The following is a 21,728-nucleotide window of genomic DNA, read 5'->3' on the forward strand; positions in this document are numbered from 1 at the left end:
AGGAATTTTTAAAGCCCCTCTTTTATGTGCATTTATATACCACACTGAGAGCTAACACTAATCACTCTTTGTTGAATATTTCAGTTTTCTTGGTTGTTTTTTCCACTCAGCTTAAAGATACTAGTGACCAGGTCTTTTTCACTTTTCTATAGCTGGTGATTTGCAGGGTGCCAGACAAAGTAGAGTTTGGCAGATTCTATAAATGAAAGTGAGTAGATATAATATTTTATCTTAGTAAATGAGGTGTCATTTGTTTGCAAAGGTAAGTAATTTGCACAGGTAGTAAATGACTGTACTGAAAAATTTTTTTAAATCTTTATTTTGAAATAATTTTAGAGGTACTGAACAGTTGCAAAATGATACAAAGAATTCCTGTATATCATTTGTCTATATTTTCTAAACTATAATTTTTTCCCTATTTGTTTTATTAGTCATATATTTATATACAGCTATATAATTTTTTTTCTGAATGTTTGAGGGTGTATGATATACATGTTGCCCCTTTCCTAGGTACTTCGCTATACACTTCCTAAAAATAAGATCATTCTTTTCACAAGGGATTAAGAAGTATACTTATCAAAACCAGAAAATTTGAATTGAAACTCTACTATTATCTAATACTCAGACTATTCAACTTTCACCAGTTGCCGCACTAGCATATTCTACAACAAAGGGAAAAAGTTTTTTTCTTTCAGGATCCCATCTAGGCTCATACCATGGATCTAGTCAGGTCTGTGTAGTCTCTTTTAATATGTGTTTCCTTTAATTCAGTCTTTGCCTTTCATGATTGTGATGTTTTCATGCATATGTGCTTACTACTTTACAAAATGTCTTTAAGTTTGAATTTGTCTAATTTTGTCCTTCATGATTAGTTTTGGTTATGCTTTCAGTGTTTTTTTTTTTTTTTTTTTTGGAAACCCACTTGTGTCAGGCATTGTACTAGCATCTGAGGATCTAAAGATGCAAGCAACATATTTTTTAGCCTTCATGACAATGTTGTGCTATTTCATACCCATTAGATTGGCAAAAATGCAGGAGCATGATACTCTCATGTTTTGCCAGAGACAGGACATTGGGACATCAAAACACACATACCATAGTTTCTGGTGAAAGAGTCAAATTATACAATCAATGTTTCAGTTACAACTGTGTAACAAATTACCCCCAAACTTGGTGGCACGAGACAATCATTTCTTATGCTCCCAGTGATCCAAGAGTTCAGATACAGAGGGGACAGCTTGTCTCTGTTCCAATGTCTGAGGCTGCAGCTGGAAGACTCTGAGGTTTAGAGCTGGAATCATCTGAAGTCTCATTCACCCACATGTTTTTGAATGGTTCATGTTGCCTGATACCTTAGCTGGACCTGCTGGCTAGAACACTTATACGAGGTCTCCATGTGGTATCATCTTACTCACAACCTGATGATTGGGTCCAAGTGTGGGTGTCCCACAACAGAGAGGGAAAGTCAGGCAGAAGCTGTCTCACCTGTTATGACCTGGCTTTTTACTTCTTTATTTTTGAACTTTTTATTTTGTATTAGGGTACAGCCGATTAACAATGCTGTGATATTTTCAGGGGAACAGTGAAGGGACTCAGCCATACATATACATGGATCCATTCTCCCCCAGCCCCTACCATCCAGGCTGCCATATAACACTGTGCAGAGTTCCATGTGCTATACAGTAGGTCCTTGTTGGTTATCCATTTTATTTTTTTTTCCTTTTTTAAAATTTTTTATTTTTCAGTGGGTTTTGTCATACAGGTTATCCATTTTAAATATAGCAGTGTGTTCATGACCTGCCCAAACTTCCTAACTATCCTTTCCCCCCAGCAAACATAAGCTCATTCTCTAAGTCTGTGAGTCTGTTTTTGTTTTGTAAGTAGATTCATTTGTATCATTTCTATTTAGATCTCACATATAAGGGATGTAATATAATATTTTTCCTTCTCTGTCTGACTTCACTCAGTATGACACTCTCTAGGTCCATCCATGTTGCTGCGAATGGCATTATTTCATTATTTTTTAATGGCTGAGTAATATTCCACTGTATATATGTATGTGCCACATCTTCTTTATCCATTGGTCATCGATGAGTATTTATTAATAAGTTGCTTCCATGTCTTGGTTATTGTAAACAGTGCTGAAATGAACATTGAGGTGCATGTATACTTTTGGATCAATTTTTTCTCTGAATATATGCTCAGGAGTGGAATTGCAGGATCGCATGGTAGCTCTATTTTTAGTTTCATTTATTTATTTTTGACTTCACTGTGTCTTGTTCCTGCGTGTGAGCTTTCTCTAGTTGTGGGAAGTGGGGGCTACTTCTGGTTGCGGTGTGAGAGCTTCTCATTGCTGTTGCTTCTCTTGTTGCAGAAGCAACTCTAGGGCCCGCCAGTTTCAGTAGCTGCTGCTGGGCTCAGTATTTGTGGCCCATTGGCTTAACTGCCCTAAAGCATGTGGAATCTTGCTGGGCGAGGGATGGAACCCACGTCCCCTGCATCGGCTGATGGATTCTCCACCACTGAGCCATCAAGGAAGTCCATGGCCTGGCTTTGGAAATCATACAGATTTACTTTCACCCCATTCTATTCATTAGGAGGGGTTTTCTAATTCTAACCCATACTCAAGGAAAGGGGAGATTTTGATAGAGAAGAGTCAATATCACACTATAAGTGTATGTATAATGGGATATGTTGATACGGACATCTTTGAAAAATACAATCTGTTACAATTTGTGCACAAAGAAGAACAAAGAACAAAATGGCAACCCACTCCAGTATTCTTGCCTGGAGAATCTCATGGACAGAGGAGCTGGCGGGCTTCAGTCTGTGGGGTTGCAAAGAGTCGGACACAATTTAGAGAGTAAACAACATCACCCAGTTATACGAGGATTAAGTAGCAATCCACTACAATTGCTCACTGACAGGGCACCCTGTGGGGAAGTGAGGATGATAAACAAGATAAGGCACTCTGTGCTCTGAATAAACAGGCCTTTGGATGGTTACATGTGTATCTCAGGAATAATTTCAATGACTCCAGATTCTTGCAGTTTCCCATACATAGAAATCACTAAAGTCACTAACTTGAGATGTCTGTCCTTTGTGATTAGTCATGCTTTTTTTTTAACCAAGATGTATGCTTGATGCTTGTATTCCCTAGCTATAAAAATCATGTACAAATTGGCTCCTCCCCTACCTCTTTGGAGCAGTTACTCAGAGCTAACTGAGTAGCTGTCTCCTAGGCTTTAGTACTAAGTAAAATCATGAATACAACCTAAACTCACAATTCTTATGCTGCTTTTTTTTTCTTTCAATTGACAAGTTTGGAGAAAGTATGGCAAAATTTGATAAAAGTAAAAATAGATCTTGGTAAAAATTTTTGCACATGTGTGCACAGATAAATGTACAAAGATATTGTTGCAACACTGCTTGTTACAGTGGAAATTTGGGAATGTTCCAAATATCCATGAACAAACTATTGATAAACAGATAATGGTTTGTTAATACAAAGAAACAATACATCAGGAAAAATAAAAGAACAAGAAAGATACATTTTTATATGTATGAATGATGAGTTCCAAGTTTCTTTCTGAGGTTTAGTTTTATTGTTTCTGTGGAGCTGAAGGCCTGACACTCAAAATGGCCTCCAAGCTTTAGCCCTTTGGTCAATTTGGGCACGTAATACTGTTTCTTCTTTGTCCAATTGCTAGATCAGACTGTTTCTTGTGACTCCTTTCCTCTTCACATCAGGCACAAGGACCTCTATACATTTCCTGAACAACTCATAAGCTTCTGAGTCTTCAGAAAGGAAAATAATCCAAAATTTGGAAATGGACAAAAGAGATTTCAGTTCAGTTCAGTCGCTCAGTTGTGTCCGACTCTTTGCGACCCCATGAATCGCAGCATGCCAGGCCTTCCTATCCATCACCAACTGCCCGAGTCTACCCAAACCCATGTCCATCGAGTCAGTTATGCCATCCAACCACCTAATCCTCTGTCGTCCCCTTCTCTTCCTGCCCTCAATCTTTCCCAGCATCAGGGTCTTCTCAAACGAGTCACCTCTTCACATCAGGTGGTCAAAGTATTGGAGTTTCAGCTTCAGCATCAGTCCTTCCGATGAACACCCAGGACTGATCTCCTTGAGGATGGACTGGTTGGATCTCCTTGCAGTCCAAGGGACTCTCAAGAGTCTTCTCCAACACCACAGTTCAAAAGCATCAATTCTTCTACGCTCAGTTTTCTGTATAGTCCAACTCTCATATCCATACATAACCACTGGAAAAATCATAGCCTTGACTAGACGGACCTTTGTTGACAAAGTAATGTCTTTGCTTTTTAATGTGCTGTCTGTCTAGGTTGGTCATAATTTTCCTTCCAAGGAGTAAGTGTCTTTTAATCTCATGGCTACAATCACCATTTGCAGTGATTTTGGAGCCCCACAAAATAAAGTCTGACACTGTTTCCACTGTCTCCCCATCTATTTCCCATGAAGTGATGAGACCAGATGCCGTGATCTTAGTTTTCTGAATGTTGAGCTTTAAGCCAACTTTTTCACTCTCCTCTTTCACTTTCATCAAGAGGCTCTTTAGTTTTTCACTTTTTTCCATAAGCGTGGTGTCATCTGCATATCTGAGAGTCTTTTCATTTAGTACCAGCATCTGCCTAGCAGACCCACTGTGGATGAACAGACACTGTGAAGGTGTATATATTTGACTTGCAGAGTAGAAATGTGCTTCTATAAAACTAACAACATGCGTATCTTTCCTGTTCATAGTGATACAAATGAATTTTGTCCAGCAGAGAATATACATTTCTGTAAACCAAAATCACATTTGAACTGTTTTTAGCATGTTACTAATATCCTTATTAGGAGAAACATTTTCTCATCCTCAAGATGAGCTAAATAAAATGGGATTATTTATGAGTTTGTTTGATGACTTGGGTTTTTTTTAAAAAAAACTTTTATGATAACCACAGTTTTAACTTTAAAAAGTAGCATTCACACTTTTACAAGCATTATTTCTTTTTCCTGTATTTTCCTTTCCAACCTAGTCTGCTTGGTTGCTTATCCATCTTTCTAGACTGTGTTCAAATATCCACTTCTCTGAACTTTCCTCTATGCAGGCACAGAACTCGTCCAGCCCTAATTTGTTCAGACCCTGTTAGCACTGACTGGATTCTAACTGTTAAATTATGTTACAGTTATATCAAAGTATAATTGAAGGATAAATTCAGTTAGAAAACATCAGATCTGCTGTCTTGCTCTTCCACTCTTTGTTCTAGCTCTTCAAAGTAGGGTGGTTTTTACTAACCACACATTTACTTAATAACTTTCTCTCCTTACTTCTGAATGAGTTAGAATTTCTCTATGAAGTAAATTGACTTCCAACTACTCCTAAGAATGCATACTTCACATATCTGGCATGGAACTTTAGAAGCTTTGATGGTTGTCGTAAGATGATAAAACTAAGATTCTTCAATATTTGTTGGAAGAATTTAAGGATTATAAAATGCAATAAGTTCACAGAAACAAGAAGGGATAGAAATTGTCTCAGAATACAAACAAAGGGCAAAGATAGCACAGCGAACCATCTCTCCCTTTTCTTACTATCCTCTCTATCAGCTACTGCTGATGTGAAGTAGAGTGCTGTCTTGGAGCAGAAATAAACTTTGTGTGAGAGTATTTATGGAGTTATTATAAATCTGTTGTGTGTAATATCTTATGAAAATATCTATCTTTGAATAATATCCTTGTTCTAGGTATTGCTGACTCCTAAAATATGGCCTCTACAATGTGTATGTGTGTTAGTTGCTGAGTTGTGTCCAACTCTTTGTGACCCCATGGACTATAGCCCGCCAGGCTCCTCTCTGTCCACGGAATTCTCCAGGCAAGAACACTGGAGTGGGTTGCCATTCCATTCTCCAGGGAGTCTTCTCTACCCAGGGATCAAACCTGAGTCTCATTATGTTTCTTGCACTGGCAGGTGGATTCATTACTGCTAGTGCTACCAAGGAAGCCCCAGGGCGATAGGGGTAATAAAATCTGGATAACAAAATCTGAAATTTTGTCAGAGTATCTCTAAATTCAATATAAATTACTTTGGAACCATCAATTCCAGCTGGTAGAATGAGTTTTGATTTTCATCATAGGGGACTGGAATGCAGAAGTAGGAAGTAAAGAGGTAGCTGGAGTAACACGTAAGTTTGGCCTTGGAGTACAAAATGAAGCAGGGCAAAGGCTGACAGAGTTTTGCCAAGAGAATGTACTGGTCAGAGCAAAGACCCTCTTCCAACAACCCAAGAGACAACTCTACACATAGACATCACCAGGTGGTCAATACCAAAATCAGATTGATTATATTATTTATAGCCAAAGATGGAGAAGCTCTATACAGTCAGCAAAAACAAAAATTGGAGCTGATGGTGGCTCAGATCATCAGCTCCTTATTGTAAACTTCATGCTCAAATGGAAGAAAGTAGGGAAACCCACTATGTCATTCATGTATGATCTAAATCAAATCCCTTATGATTATGCAAGGGATGTGATGAGGAGATTCAAGGAACTAGATCTGAAAGACAGAGTGCCTGAAGAACTATGCGTGGAGGTTCATACCATTGTACATCAGATGGTGGCTGAAATCATCCTCAAGGGAAAAAAAAATGCAAAAAGGTTGTCTGAGGAGGACTTACAAATAGCTGAGAAAAGAAGAGAAGCAAAAGGCGAAGGAGAAAGGGAAAGATATACCCAACTGAATGCAGTTCCAGAGAATAGCAAGTAGAGATAAGAAAGCCTTCTTAAGTGAACAATGCAAAGAAATAGAGGAAAACAATAGAATGGGAAAGACTAGAGATCTCTTCAAGAAAATGAGAGATATCAAGGCAATATTTCATGCAAGGATAGGCACAATAAAGGATAGAAATGGCAAGAGCCTAGGAAAAGCAGAAGATATTAAGAAGAGGTGGCAAGAATATACAGAACTATACAAAAAAATGTCTTAATGACCCAGATAACCATGATGATGTGGTCACTCACCTAGAGTCAGACATCCTGGAGTGTGAAGTCAAGTGGACCCTAGAAAGCATTACTATGAACAAAGCTAGTGGAGGTGATGGAATTCCAGCTGAGCTATTTCAAATCCTAAGAGATGGTGCTGTGAAAGTGCTGCACTCAATATGCCAGTAAATTTGGAAAAGTCAGTAGTGGCCACAGAACTGGAAAAGTTTTCATTCCAATTCCAAAGAATGCTAAAATTACCATACAATTGCACTCATTTCACATGCTACCAAGATTATGCTCAAAATTCTTCAAGCTAGTCTTCAGCAGTACATGAACTGTGAACTTCCAGATGTACAAGATCAAATCCGCAACATCTGTTGGATCATAGAAAAGGCAAGGAATTTAAAAAAAATCTACTTCTGCTTCACTGACTATGCTAAAGCCTTTGACTATGTGAATCACGACAAACTGGAATATTCTTAAGGAGATGAGAATACCAGACCAGCTTACCCGTCCTGAGAAACCCATATGCAGGTCAAGGAGCAACAGTTAGAACTGGACATGGGACAATGGACTGTTTCAAAACTGGGAAAGAATTATGTCAAAGCAGTATATTGTCACCTTGCTTGTTTAACTTAAATGAAGAGTGAAGTGAATGAAGTCGCTCAGTCGTGTCCGACTCTTTGCGACCCCGTGAACTGTAGCCCGACAGGCTCCTCTGTCCGTGGGATTCTCCAGGCAAGAATACTGGAGTGAGTTGCCATTTCATCAGGCGAAATGCCCAGCTGGATGACTCACAAGCAGGGAATCAATATTGCTGGGAGAAATATCAACAACCTCAGATATGCAAATTATACCACTTAAATGGCAGAAAGTGAAGAGGAACTAAAGAGTCTCTTGATGGAGGTGAAAGAGGAGAGTGAAAAAGCTGGCTTAAAACTCAACATTTAGTGATCATGTGTTTGGCACTCAGGCGGAAGTCTCTGACAGCTGCTTTGGGATGAGGAACTTGCTGAGCATAGCTGGAGAAAGCAGATGGATCTTATCGCAGCTTTGGAGGCAGAAGTTGTAGGTTTGCTAAACTCAACATTCACATGATTGGCAAATCTGGAAGTCACTTCCCGGTCAGAGCCAAGTTCAAGGTGGCAGAAGAAACAGTGTGGGTTACCAGAAATCTATAAAGAAAACCAAAGAATCTAGGTTTCAGGTTCTTTGGGGGAAAAGTGGAAGAAGAGCTTCAATAATTAACGAAGTAGGCCTGGCAGTCTTTAAGAGGGTCGAATGCTTTGCAGAGGATTGGCTTTGGCAGAAATCACACTGCATGTGCCTCAGACCATTTGATATAACACTGTCTGTTTACAGAAGACTGGTATCCTAGCAATAAAACCCATGACCTGAGAAATGGAGTTCATTTTGCCTGCTCAGGTCAGAATGCTACATAAACGCAGCACAAATAGTAAGAAGTAGAGATTGTAGATGGGTTCAGTTCAGTTGCTCAGTCGTGTCTGACTCTTTGTGACCCCATGAATCGCAGCATGCCAGCCCTCCCTGTCCATCACCAACTCCCTAGATGGGTAGAAAGGAAGAAAAGAAATCAGCACTTAGTACCCAATTAAATAGTCAGCCAAAGACAGCCAGAAAAAAAACAAACCTCAACACTCAAAAAACGAAGATCATGGCATCTGGTCCTATCACTTCATAGCAAATAGAAGGGGAGAAATTGGAAACTGACAGATTTCATTTTCTTGGGCTCCCAGATCACTGTGGATGGTGCCTGCAGCCACAAAATTAAAAGATGCTTGCTCCTTAGAAGAAAAGGCTATGACAAACCTAGACAGCATACTAGAAAGCAGAGACATCATCTTGCCAACAAAGATCCAATAGTCATGTATGACTATGTGAGTTGGACCATAGAGAAAGCTGAGTGCTGAAGAATTGATGCTTTCAAATTGTGGTGCTGGAGAAGACTCTTGAGAGTCCCTCGGACTGTAAGGAGATCAAAGCAGTCAATCCTAAAGGAAATCAACCCTAAATATTCATTGGAAGGACTGATGCTGAAGCTGAAGCTCCAATACTTTGGCCACCGTGAAGAGCTGACTCATTGGAAAAGACCCCGATGCTGGGAAACATTGAAGGCAGAAGAAGGGGACAACAGAGGATGAGATGGTTGGATGGCATCACTGATTCAATGGACATGAGTTTGAGAAAACTTGGGGAGATAGTGAAGGATGGGGAAACCTGTTGTGCTGGAGTCCCTTGGGTTGTAAAGAGTTGGATTGGACTTAGAGAGTGAACAACAGCAACAATGGTATTTTTGATAGTTATGTACATATGTGTGGTATTTATACCACAGCCACTAGACCAATGACTGTAAACTTCTCTGAGAATTTGAGGAAAGCCATTTGACTTGCTATCCCCAAATGGAAACATATCAAGAATTTATAATTTCAGTGGGCTTACGGACTTCTTGAAGTCCCCAGGTTAGAAGAAACTGTTTTAGGGAACTTGACTCCCTGCAGGAAACTGACTTTTTCATCCTTCTATCATGATTGCTTAACACAGCATTTGTCACATAGTAGACATTCCACAAAGCTGTTGGATAAGTGAAAGTGAGAAAGAGTGAGTGAATATGAGAAACATTTAAACCATACAAAGTAGCATATGTGAAAGTGTTAATGACAACTCTTTGGGACCCCATGGACTGTATAGCCTGCCAGGATCCTCTATCCATGGAATTCTCCAGGCAAGAATACTGAAGTGGGTAGCCATTCCCTTCTCCAGGGGATCTTCCCCACCCAAGGATTGAACATGGGTCTCCCGCATTGCAGGCAGATTCTTTACCATCTGAACCACTAGGGAAACTCACAAGGCAACATACGCTAAGTCCCAAATGTATGGTACAAATGTGTTAGGAGGAAGGGATCATCATGAGTAGAAGGCTAGCAGCTTCTCAGTGGCCATGGGACTGAACTGGGATGTAAACAAAGGGCAGATTGTCACCAAGCGGCAACAAGTAAGAAAGAAGTTTCAGTGGCTGAAAGGTGTATTTCATATTTCTGGAACTGTAAGTGACTACTATTAAGAGAATAAACTGAGATTTTAGGAGATGAGCCTAGTGAGTTGGGGAGGATAGATTATGAAGATTATGTGCTTGAAACTGAGCAGAATCCTACAGGACCCTCCAGGTACAGAAGTCTTTCTGTTTCCTGTTTGTAGGCCTTCCCCTTTTCCAAAGAGCTGATGCAGACAGTTACTAACTAGAGAAGTGGGGAAATGCAGAAACGAAGGAAAAGTGGTCAGGAAACAAAAATAGTGCAGAGACAAAGCAGAGTCCTAGTTCCTCTTCAAGGGGTATAGTAACAATATCTTTTTGAGTTCTTTTACAGGAAATAAGGCCCCCACCCATGTGGAGGATGGTAACTTCAAGTGAGCACAAGAGTCCTGGGTTATCATCGTACTGCCTCACCACCAACCAATCAGAAGAAAGTCATACACTGTGCAGCCCTCACCCCAAATTTTGCGTTTAAAAACTCTTCCCTGAAAACCATCAGCAATTTCAGGTCTTTTGAGCATGAACCACCCGTTCTTCTTGCTTGGCTCTGCAATGAACCTTTTTCTGCTCCAAACTATGATGTTTTGGCACAGTTGGCATCACAGCACATCATGCATACTAACTTGGTTTTGACACAGTGCTGCATAAAAGCAGTTAATGTTTCCGGTAGGATAGGTACTTAGTATGCATAGCAGATCTCTGAATCTAGATGTTATGATCATGCTGGTGATTGTGAGGATCACAAACTTTGCAGATAAAGTTTATCCATTTGGGTATTTTTGGTTGCAAGCAACACAAAGCAATTTGAAGGGGGAATTTTTAAGTGGTAGTGAAACCACACAACCCAGACTGGGATTCAAACTCACTGTCTTTTAATTGAGATCACACACCTGATCTCAGAACTTACTGAAGTTCAGGTTCTCTATGCCTCAGGGCAGAAAGAATTCAGTGAGAGACAAAGTGATAGATAAGAAAGTAAAACTGAGGTCACTCAGTGGAGTCCGACTCTTTTCGACCCCATGAACTGCAGCCCACCAGGCTCCTCTGTCCATGGGATTTTCCAGGCAAGAGTACTGCAGGAGTGGGATGCCATTGCCTTCTCTGCAAAAGCATTCTATGTCCCTCTTTATTTAATAAAGCTGCAGATAGGCGCTTCTTGTCCAATGAGTTGGATCTACTCTCAGGTGTGAATCTGAACATATATGGGAAAATGAGCAGCTAAGTTTACAGTATTTACCACACTTATTTTGATATCTATTTAGAGATAAAGGCCAAGATAATGTTTGGTTTTCTTTCTTAAAAATGCGATGTCTCTGCAACATGTACATTACAGAGCACATCTGCAATACTTCAAATGACTTGGCCTTATATGAGATCAGTAGTCTGTCTTTTTATTTCAGTTATTAAATAGTGGTCTTATGATTCTTTGAGACCAGGAGAGCAGTCCAACAGATCAAAATTTTGCTAAATGAAGCAAAAAGTTCCTAATGGTAAACTCCCAAGTTCAGTCTGTTTGAAAATCCGAGGTGATCAATGGTTGCATTTATGAATAATTCTACATATTAAAAATAGCTTAATGGTATTTGAGGGAACATTATCAAGAAATTTAAGATATTTACTAAATATTCTTTTTTTTTCCATTTATTTTTATTAGTTGGAGGCTAATCACTTTGCAATATTGTAGTGATTTTTGCCATACATTGACATGAATCAGCCATGGATTTACATGTATTCCCCATCCGGATCCCCCCTCCCACCTCCTTCTCTGCCTGCTCCCTCTGGGTCTTCCCAGTGCACCAGGCCCGAGCACTTGTCTCATGCATCCAACCTGGGCTGGTGGTCTGTTTCACCCTAGATAATATACGTGTTTCGATGCTATTCTCTCGAAACATCCCACCCTCGCCTTCTCCCACAGAGTCCAAAATTCTGTTCTGTACATCTGTGTCTCTTTTTCTGTTTTACATATAGGGTTATCATTACCATCTTTCTAAATTCCATATATATGCGTTAGTATACTGTATTGGTCTTTATCTTTCTGGCTTACTTCACTCTGTATAACGGGCTCCAGTTTCATCCATCTCATTAGAACTGATTCAAATGAATTCTTTTTAATGGCTGAGTAATATTCCATAGTGTATATGTACCACAGCTTTCTTATCCATTTGTCTGCTGATGGGCATCTAGGTTGCTTCCATGTCCTGGCTATTATAAACAGTGCTGCGATGAACATTGGGGTGCACGTGTCTCTTTCAGATCTGGTTTCCTCGGTGTGTATGCCCAGAAGTGGTATTGCTGGGTCATATGGCAGTTCTATTTCCAGTTTTTTAAGGAATCTCCACACTGTTCTCCATAGTGGTTGTACTAGTTTGCATTCCCACCAACAGTGTAAGATGAACATTGGGGTGCACGTGTCTCTTTCAGATCTGGTTTCCTCGGTGTGTATGCCCAGAAGTGGGATTGCTGGGTCATATGGCAGTTCTATTTCTAGTTTTTTAAGGAATCTCCACACTGTTCTCCATAGTGACTGTACTAGTTTGCATTCCCACCAACAGTATAAGAGGATTCCCTTTTCTCCACACCCTCTCCAGCATTTATTGCTTGTAGAGTTTTGGATAGCAGCCATCCTGACTGGCATGAAATGATACCTCATTGTAGTTTTGATTTGCATTTCTCTGATAATGAGTGATGTTGAGCATCTTTTCATGTGTTTGTTAGCCATATGTATGTCTTCTTTAGAGAAATGTCTGTTTAGTTCTTTGGCCCATTTTTTGATTGGGTCATTTATTTTTCTGGAATTGAGCTGCAGGAGTTGCTTGTATATTTTTGAGATTAATCCTTTGTTGCTTCATTTGCCATTATTTTCTCCCATTCTGAGGGCTGTCTTTTCACCTTGCTTTTAGTTTCCTTTGTTGTGCAAAAGCTTTTAAGTTTCATTAGGCCCCATTTGTTTATTTTTGCTTGTATTTCCAATATTCTGGGAGGTGGGTCATAGAGGATCCTGCTGTGATTTATGTCGGAGAGTGTTTTGCCTATGTTCTCCTCTAGGAGTTTTATAGTTTCTGGTCTTACATTTAGATCTTTAATCCATTTTGAGTTTATTTTTGTGTATGGTGTTAGAAAGTGGTGCTGGGTAAACCACTTGTAAAAGAATGAAACTAAATATTCTTAAACAATACTTTGATACTTATGTATGTACACAAGCAGTCCTAAGACAGTAGTAAAGAGTCTATCATTTGACCAAAATTATAATCTGAAGGGGAGGATATTGCAAGCCATTTTCTACCAAAGTTTCTTGCTCTGTTTTGAATGCCAAAATTAAGGCCCACAAGTCACTAATAGGACAAATATAGTGGTTTGCATCTTCAACACCTGAGTGAAAATCTCTTAAACTCATGACAGAGGGATAATAGTGTTTCTTCTACGACCAAATGTTTTACATGGTGCATCCACTACGTTTTTCAGTTAATTCTGATTAAGCTGGAAGTCTCATGCTTGAGGTAGGGGAAAGGCAGAGACTGGCTTTAGATGTGCTGGTGTAATTTGCCTTCCCAAGATAAATCCTGAAGAAGAGAGAACCCAGAACTATAAAGTCATGGGGGCATCTGAGAATTCAGCAGAATCCACTGGGTAAATGTCAATTAAGAATTGTCATCTTCTCCCTTCCTTTCAATCTGCCAAATTCTGACAGCTACAGAAAATTCTGATCTTAGCACTTTTCTTTCTCTACTCATGGTCAAGTAAATTATTGTTCATTAGGGGTGCCCCTTTGGAAAAACCTAATGCATCCAGATTTGTAAGGCAAAACTTTGTATTGATTGGAAGTCACCATAGAATTTCTTTAGTTAACTTTCTCAGTGTTTTCAACATGATTGGGTTTTTAAAAAAGATTTACATACAACTTTCCTAAAATTCATGAACTTGTATAAAATGTGTGTATACCTGAATGTATTTCAAAAAAGAGAAAAACAATGAAAGTATATGAAAAAATAGTTTAAAAATATATATCTTAGTCAAAATAGAACTGACCTGAATGAGTAAAGAAAATCAAATAAATAAAAAAGTAAGTTTAATTTTCACTCCTCTCTTCCCCCACACTGAGGTATCTACTAAAACACCTAAAAGAAAAGTATCTGATCTAAGAAGGAATCAGTACTCAACATTACAAATTTAGGTACCGAACAATAGGTTAGAGGGAAAAAATTGCACGTTTTACTGAAGAGGATCTTTAGATACCTCAAAACAATCATTTCATTTGTACGTGAAAAATCTGAGCTCAGAGAGGTACAAAAACTTGCTCATGGTCACAACACTAATTAGTAACAGAACCTGGTCATCTCGTCCCAATTTAATGATTATTTTTCCAGACATCAATATTAGTCTTGAGAAAAATACACAAAAAATTGGGTATTTTCCCAAGATAAACACTCTTATATTAATTTTACATAAATACATCACATTATTTCAAATCAGTAAATAAATTAATGTTTTATACCAAAATGGAAAATAACTTAACAATCTCTTCTTCGTATTCTGATCAAGTATTTTCTTCAGAAGTCTCAGAATAAGATTTAATGCATCAAATCCAGCAGCGTATCATCTCAGTCTTCATCAGCCTTGTGTTCAGTATTGATTAGTGAAAAGAAGTTAAACCTTATCTCTTTGTGAATAGATTTCAGCAGTTCTAACCCTGCTTGATGGTCTATGCTCAGTGTTGCTATGCATCAAGAAAATAAAGCTACAAGGTTAATCCAAAGAACAATTTAAAAGCCATTTCAGTGGCAATTTCTGTAACTGAGTCATGAAAACAGACATAAAGTTCTTGAAGCTTGGGGTGAAGAAAGAGTCTCCCTACTACTCAGTAAGCCATAACTGGCGGTGTTTTCCTCTGATCAGTCCAGTTTTCAGGTGAGCGTTCAAACAATACACCATGTTCTTTCACATGGTTCAGAGAAGACGCTGAATTTGTTGAACCTGAATAATCTTTACCATTTAGTGCTTTCTTTTCCTCTTCAGCCTGCACGAATGGCGAGACAATACTGATGGAAATTCTTTATCAGTTGAGGGTGGATAGAGCCGCTCAGCTGTGCCACCTCTTCATGGGTAGGAGAAATAAAGATCCCTTGCACTGTTTCTAAAGCAGCGTTATGGAAAAGTGAATTCTCAGGACCAGATGTCGATTTCACTGTGTTATATATATCCAGTTCTTTTTCTGAAAGGTCCTTTTTAGATAAGAAGTGGGTTTAATTAGAGATATACACATTCCATAGACAGAAGGTTGTCTCAAAAGGTGAGAACAGCCTTGGAAGGAAAAAGCAAACTCCACAGAAAGTGTGGGCCATCTCAGAAGAGGGCAAAAGGCCCCAAAACATGGGGTGGTTGGTTTTTTACCAACCACCTATGGCTAGGTAATTTCATAGGCTAAGGATTGGGAGGATTATGCCAACCATTTCAGAGAAGAGGTGGAGATTTCCAGGAATTGGATCACTGCTTTTCTGTTTTTTTACTCTTATATGGTTAGTCTTGAAATTGTCATGGCACCTTTGGTATGTATTTGGATGCTAAAGTATTACAATGAGTGTATAATGAGGCTCAAAGTCTACTGGAAGTCAAATCTTCTGCCATAATGGACCTAGTTGGTGCTAAACAGTTTATGTCGTATCCTCTAGGGCTTATGTCATTCTTTCAGAGGTTGTGTCCTAGCCCCTTCTCTCTTGTTTCGATCACAGGAATGGGGTGGGGGTCTATTGGAAGAATTTGGGAGAGATTACAATACAAAATACAGCAGCAGAATTTGTTGAAAAAGCTCAACACAAGAACCTTGGATCAAAGGCTGAACAGTGCCAAATGGGCATGAATCCACTTTACCTTTAAAAAAAAAATTCTTGCATCACTACTTGAGATTTATACTCTGAGGACGGTATAGGGAAAAAAAAAAAAAAAAAACCTTCTCCATTTTTCTTTCCCAGTTCTCAGGGTCTCTATAACAAAAGATAGATTAACAAGAGAAAAATGGACAGAAGTTTATTCCTGTGAATACCCCATGTAGACATAAGAGAAGCTCAATGATAAGCAACTCAGTGAGGTGGCTAGAACTTGGGCTTACATTCTTTCTTCAGCTAAAACAAAGAAAGAAGAATGTGGAGGCAGTAAATTATGGGGAAGTGACCAGGAAAAGTACAGTAAACAAGGGTAAGTTTTGTTATGCAGATTTTAGTTGACAAGTGTGTTTTATGATTAGAGTCATTTTTTCCTTCCTGGAAAGAGAGGGAGGCATCCTTACAAATGGAAATTTCCATTGTAATTGTCAATTTCCCATCTATAGGGTAATCTATACTCTATTTCAAAGCTTCTCCTTTATCTGCTACTTGTCAAAATACTCCTGTGTCAAAGAGGTACATTTTGGTTTCCTATAAAAGAGAGTATAGCTAGCCTACCTTGGACCCTATTACTATGGTTTGACTCAGTAGAGGAGTTCAGGAACCTTAATGGACAGTCCCACCAATACACGCACAAAAATAAGAATGATAGTTCCCTAAGGGAAATGAATATTGCTGTTGTTGAGCCGCTAAGTCATGTCTGACTCTTTGTGACCCAATGGACTGTAGGACCCCAGGCTCCTATAACCTCAACTATCTTTTGGAGTTTGCTCATATTCATATCCATTGAGTTGGTGACGCTATCTAACCAACTCATTCTCTGCTGCCCATTTCTCCTTTTGCCTTAGATCTTCCCAGCATTAGGGTCTTTTCCAATGAGTTGGCTCTGCGCATTAGGTGGTCAAAGCATTGGAGCTTCAGCTTCAGCAGCAGTTCTTCCAATGTATATTCAGGATGATTTCCTTTAGGATTGACTGGTTTGATCTCCTTGCTGTCCAAGAGACTCTCAAGAATCTTTGCCAGCACCACAATTCAAAAGCTGGGTGCTTTCTTTATGATCCAAATCTCACATCTGTACATGACTACTGGAAAAACCATAGCTTTGACTATATGGACCTTTGTTGACAAAGTGGTGTCTCTGCTTTTTAATTGTCTAGGTTATATCATAACTTTCCTTTCAAGGAGTGAGCATCTTTTCATTTCATGATTGCAGTCATCATCCACAGTAAATGAATATGCATCTATCCAAATAGGGGAAGCTGATATGGGAAAGTCTAAGCAACAACACAAGGCTATTGTACTATGTTGCCCTGAAATAAATAGACTGCCAGATATTTCTCCAGCAAAGATAGGTTTATTCAGAATCAGCATGGTTGCATGCTAAGTTGCTTCAGTAGTGTCCAGCTCTTTGAGACTCCCTGGGCTATAGCCAGCCAGGGTCTTCTGTCTATGGGACTCTCCAGGCAAGAATACTTGGTCTCATGCCACCATTGTTTTATTGTTTGGGGACATGTTTCATGCCTCTGCTGTGTGAATTTTGTTTCTAAGCAAGTCTGTTGCATTTTGTGGTTAAGCAAGCCTGCTTTCTTGAATAATCAATCATTAATTTACAGGGATCTCCCATACTTTTTTCTTTACTTACAATCCTCTAGTGGAATTAAGTGTTTAATCATCTACTTTGTCCCATTACGCTGTCTCTATTAGTTTCAGGGCTTGAGTCACTCAGTGATGCAGGAGATTGAAGAACACAAGTTCCTTTAATGTTCAGTAGTCTCCTTCAAATACCTGCCCCAGGCAAAATTATATGACATGAACATTTCTTACTCTGTTTCTCTATCCTCAATTTAGCAAACAACTTCGGTGAACCCTATTTACTTGTGTCTTTAACATTTCCTTCTCCAATCTACTTCTTCTTTCCTCCAACAAAATGTAAGTCTTAAGCCCCACTTTTAAAGTCCTCTTTGCTTACCCTGGAGCTTCCTTGGTGACTCAGTGATAAAGAATCGGCCTGCCAGTGTGGATTCAGGAGACGCAACTTTGATCCCTGGGCTAGGAAGAACCTCTGGAGAAGGAAATGGCAACCCACTTCAGTATTCTTGCTTGGGAAATCCCATGGACAGAGGAGGCTGGTGGGTTACAGTCCATGGAGTCTCAAAAGAGCTAGATAAGACTTAAGTATTAAACAACAACAAAGCCCTACCCTATATCTCTGCCATGTGAAATGGTTGTTTATCAGATAAACTCATTTTGCTCATGTCATCTACTTAATGTACTATTCATCAGGGGATGTAACAATTTAACTCATCTGAAATGCAATAGCCTCCTTAGAGATATTCTTAACAAAAGCCAGGAAGAGAGATGATTGGTAGGCATTTGTTATGTTTATTTTGTCAAAGTTAAGATATCAAATCAAAGGATGAGGAAGGAAGAAAACAGTGATGGCTGAGCAACTGCCATGTGTCAGGAACATGCTACATATTTTATACCTAATCAGCTCTGGTCACATCAACCAATCTGGGTGGATCTCAGCACGTCCCCACCATCAATGCTTACAAAATCACCCCAGCTTAGCACATAAACAATTATAGTTTCATCACACACACAAGAAAAACCAGTATATGCTTTAGACACACACATATAATACACACCTACATAAAGCACAAATCACATTCAAGCAAAAGCTATATAACACACACTTAGAATACCTGTACTAATCACACAATACATACTCTGCATACATAAATAAGTTTCACACGCATTGAAATGATATAATTTATTTAGGGATGGAAAGATCATTCAGCTTGCAAAGGTATAAGGAGAATCAATATCAGGAAAAATTCCCAGTTTAGTCAGAAAGATGCCATATGTGCTGAGTCTTTAAAAACAAACAAACAAACAAACGTGTAGAAGAAAATCAGATAAATGAGAGCAGAAGGGTATTTCAGGCAGAGAGACAATACAGGTGAAGTTATGAGAGCAAGAAACCATGTGAAACAACTCTAAGTAGTTGGAAATTTTGGCCCATAAATGTAAGGGCTCTTGATGTAGGTGGGGCCACCACTTGAAAGCACTGAACACTGAAAGCTGTGGGTCTGGTTGGACTTTCTAGTTGCCGATATCCTCTAATAACCTCATGTCCTCTACAACATCAACAAACCCATTCATGCTGCAGTGGAATTCAATGTAGCTGTAGCTCTTATAATCTTTGTAACTGCTTTTGCTGTTCTTCCGGATGCACTTGAGTATCTTGAAGGGATCTGGGGCCCATATATATACATTTCTGTAGCGGTCTCTCCAGTTCCTCAGGCATATACGCTCAATTTTGTGCCATAAGGTATAGATGAAGATGTGATAGTTCTTGTCTTTTGCAATGCCTCTTTCCCTCATCAGATCATTGCATTTGTACTTGCTGAATGCCCAATTTGTGCTCAGGTGGTGCTGTTTCATAAATTCCCTCCAGGAAAGGTTCTGGCTGTGTACAAGGAGCCCACATAGGGTGAACTGCAGAGCCCACAGAGAGCCTAGGACCTTCAGAGTGGATGCCATCTCAGTCACCAGGACCACCTGCGGATGCACGGGGAAGGAGAGGAAAGCATTGTCTCAGCACTGCGCTGAGAGCTGAGCTCCACCTTAAAATTCCTCTCTCTGTCACTGTAGGCACTTGGACCCAATTTTACCATTTGGTTCCAGGCTTGAAGATAAGTCTCACGAGATAATAAAGTTTATAAGAAATGAAAATATGCTATAGCCTGTCTGAGACAAGAGCAACATTGTGAAAAATTGAAGTTTATTTTGGCATTTCCAAATACCTCCTGTCTGCCCTCTCTTCCATCTGAACTGAGGAATCAGTCTCGCTCTAGCTAGCTGTCTTGCATTCACATCAATTCTCAAAAGAGTGTGTATCTTAAAGAAGATGGGATTTTAAGCATTATGTCTGTGAATTGCAAAGGGTTGCCCCTCTAGAGGGGCTTCCTTGGTGGCTCAGCGGTTACGAATCTACCTTCAGCACAGGAGACACAGGAGAGCAAGATTTGATTGCTGGGTCAGGAAGATCCCCTGGAGGAGGGCACGGCAACCCACTCCAGAAGTCTTGTCTGGAGAATCCTGGACAGAAGAACCTGGTGGGCTACAGTCCATGGGGTCACAGAGACTCGGACATAACTGAAGCAAAAGAGCACGCACATTCCTTTAAAGGGGATGCAGGATATGAATAGAGACTTGAAGAATATTTTCCAAGCAGGAGGCTTTGGTTCCCTGAAATCCTAGGCTGCAACTATACTGATTCTGCAAGATAATGCTCTCCAGAATCTTGTCGTCCTTATGACACTTCCCAAAAGCCTGCAAAACATGTTTTCACTTCTGACTACACACACCCCTCCTCAGAAGACATTTCCCTAATTATTGTCATTATAATTGATCTTGATTTGTCATTAAGAATGTTATAAGGAGCTCCAGTTTTGAAATATTGTTTTAATCATTCAAATATCAAGATTGAAGCTGCCTTCACAAGAGCTATTTTATTCAGATTAGGGCAGAGAGTTGCTTGAAAAAGTCTCCCCTTTAAACTAGCTCTCTGTTCTCATTTACTATGAGGAGTATGCCTGATGGTGTGGAACCTCTATCCTAATTCTCAACTCTCTGAGCATGATGCCTCAAAACGGGCTTAATAATCCATCCCTCAGACCTGTGAGAGTCTAATGAGATACATTTACTGACAGCATTTCTGAGAATGTCAAGTACTGTGCCAAATATAGCATAAGGGATAGGTACCTTCTCTTTTGTGATACCCTATCCCTGGCTCAAAAGGCCTAAACAAGATGAGAAGACCAGGATTCAAGGTACTTCAGTGTACAGTTAACCCTCTGAATCCACCTGCTCTGCACCCAGGGATTCCACCAACCACAGATATGGATTAAAAATACTCCAAAAAATTTTTTTTTCCTCCAGAAAGCTCTAAAAAGTAACACTTGAATTTGCTTTGTGCTGTCAATTATTTCCATAGCACTTACATTGTATCTACAGCTATTTATATAAAATTTACCTTGTTTAGGTATTAAAAGTGATATAGAGATAAGTATATAGTTTAGATGCAAACACTGTGCCATTTTATACAAGGCACTTGAGCATGCTTGCATTTTGGTATCCTGGGCATGGAGGATCCTGGACCAATACCCCATGGATACCAAGGGATGGTGATATTACACTTAGGAAGAGTGGGGAGAGGCTATAAAAACTGATCAACAAGATTGAATCCAGGTCATTAGTTCTCACAAGTTGGGTCACTGTCTATTCTTAATCCCACCATCTTAATTTCCTCTTCCAGCATTCCTGGGCCTTTCCCTCTAAACATCCTCAGCACCAGCCCTTCTAACCATAACTCACCCTATTTAGATCCAACACTCCTGTCACTGATCGTAGTGGGGATCAGTTTATGGATGTGCAGAGCAGAGAGTGTGTGTCTTTCCCCTTTCCTTAGAGCCAAGAAGTCTGCAGCAGTGAAGGAAAAGATGGAAGGAATAACAGTCAGTGGGAGGTACAGTGTTCCAACTGATTGGCAGTAGCTGGGGGGGAGGGGATAAGATGGCCTTACTAAAAGAACCAGTCCTGCAACTTTTCATCTGGAACACTTGGGTTTACTCTGAGAATAGCCTGGAGCAAAGGAGTCAAACTTCAAATGCTGACTTGTGGTGCTGGTCTTGGCCCAGTATCTGCAGTTGGGAGCCCTGGAACTCCCTGTCTCCCTGCAGTCTGTGACCCTCACTACACCCTCATGGCAGTTCATCTGGCCGTTCTTGCACTGAAT

General features: G+C 39.7%; 1 protein-coding gene across 1 annotated transcript; it reads right to left on the reverse strand.

The window, feature by feature from the left end:
* Positions 1–18,715: 18,715 nt before the first annotated feature.
* On the reverse strand, positions 18,716–21,431 carry EDDM3B (epididymal protein 3B). Its single transcript, XM_065941783.1, has 2 exons — positions 21,308–21,431; positions 18,716–19,489 (listed from the first exon to the last, which is right to left on the reverse strand). The coding sequence occupies exon 2, from the start codon at positions 19,469–19,471 to the stop codon at positions 19,031–19,033; it is 441 nt and encodes a 146-aa protein (XP_065797855.1). The 5' UTR covers positions 19,472–19,489; positions 21,308–21,431; the 3' UTR covers positions 18,716–19,030.
* Between the last annotated feature and the right edge of the window lie 297 nt (positions 21,432–21,728).

Source organism: Muntiacus reevesi, chromosome 7, assembly GCF_963930625.1.
Source record: "Muntiacus reevesi chromosome 7, mMunRee1.1, whole genome shotgun sequence".
In the NCBI taxonomy this organism is placed as follows: domain Eukaryota; kingdom Metazoa; phylum Chordata; class Mammalia; order Artiodactyla; family Cervidae; genus Muntiacus; species Muntiacus reevesi.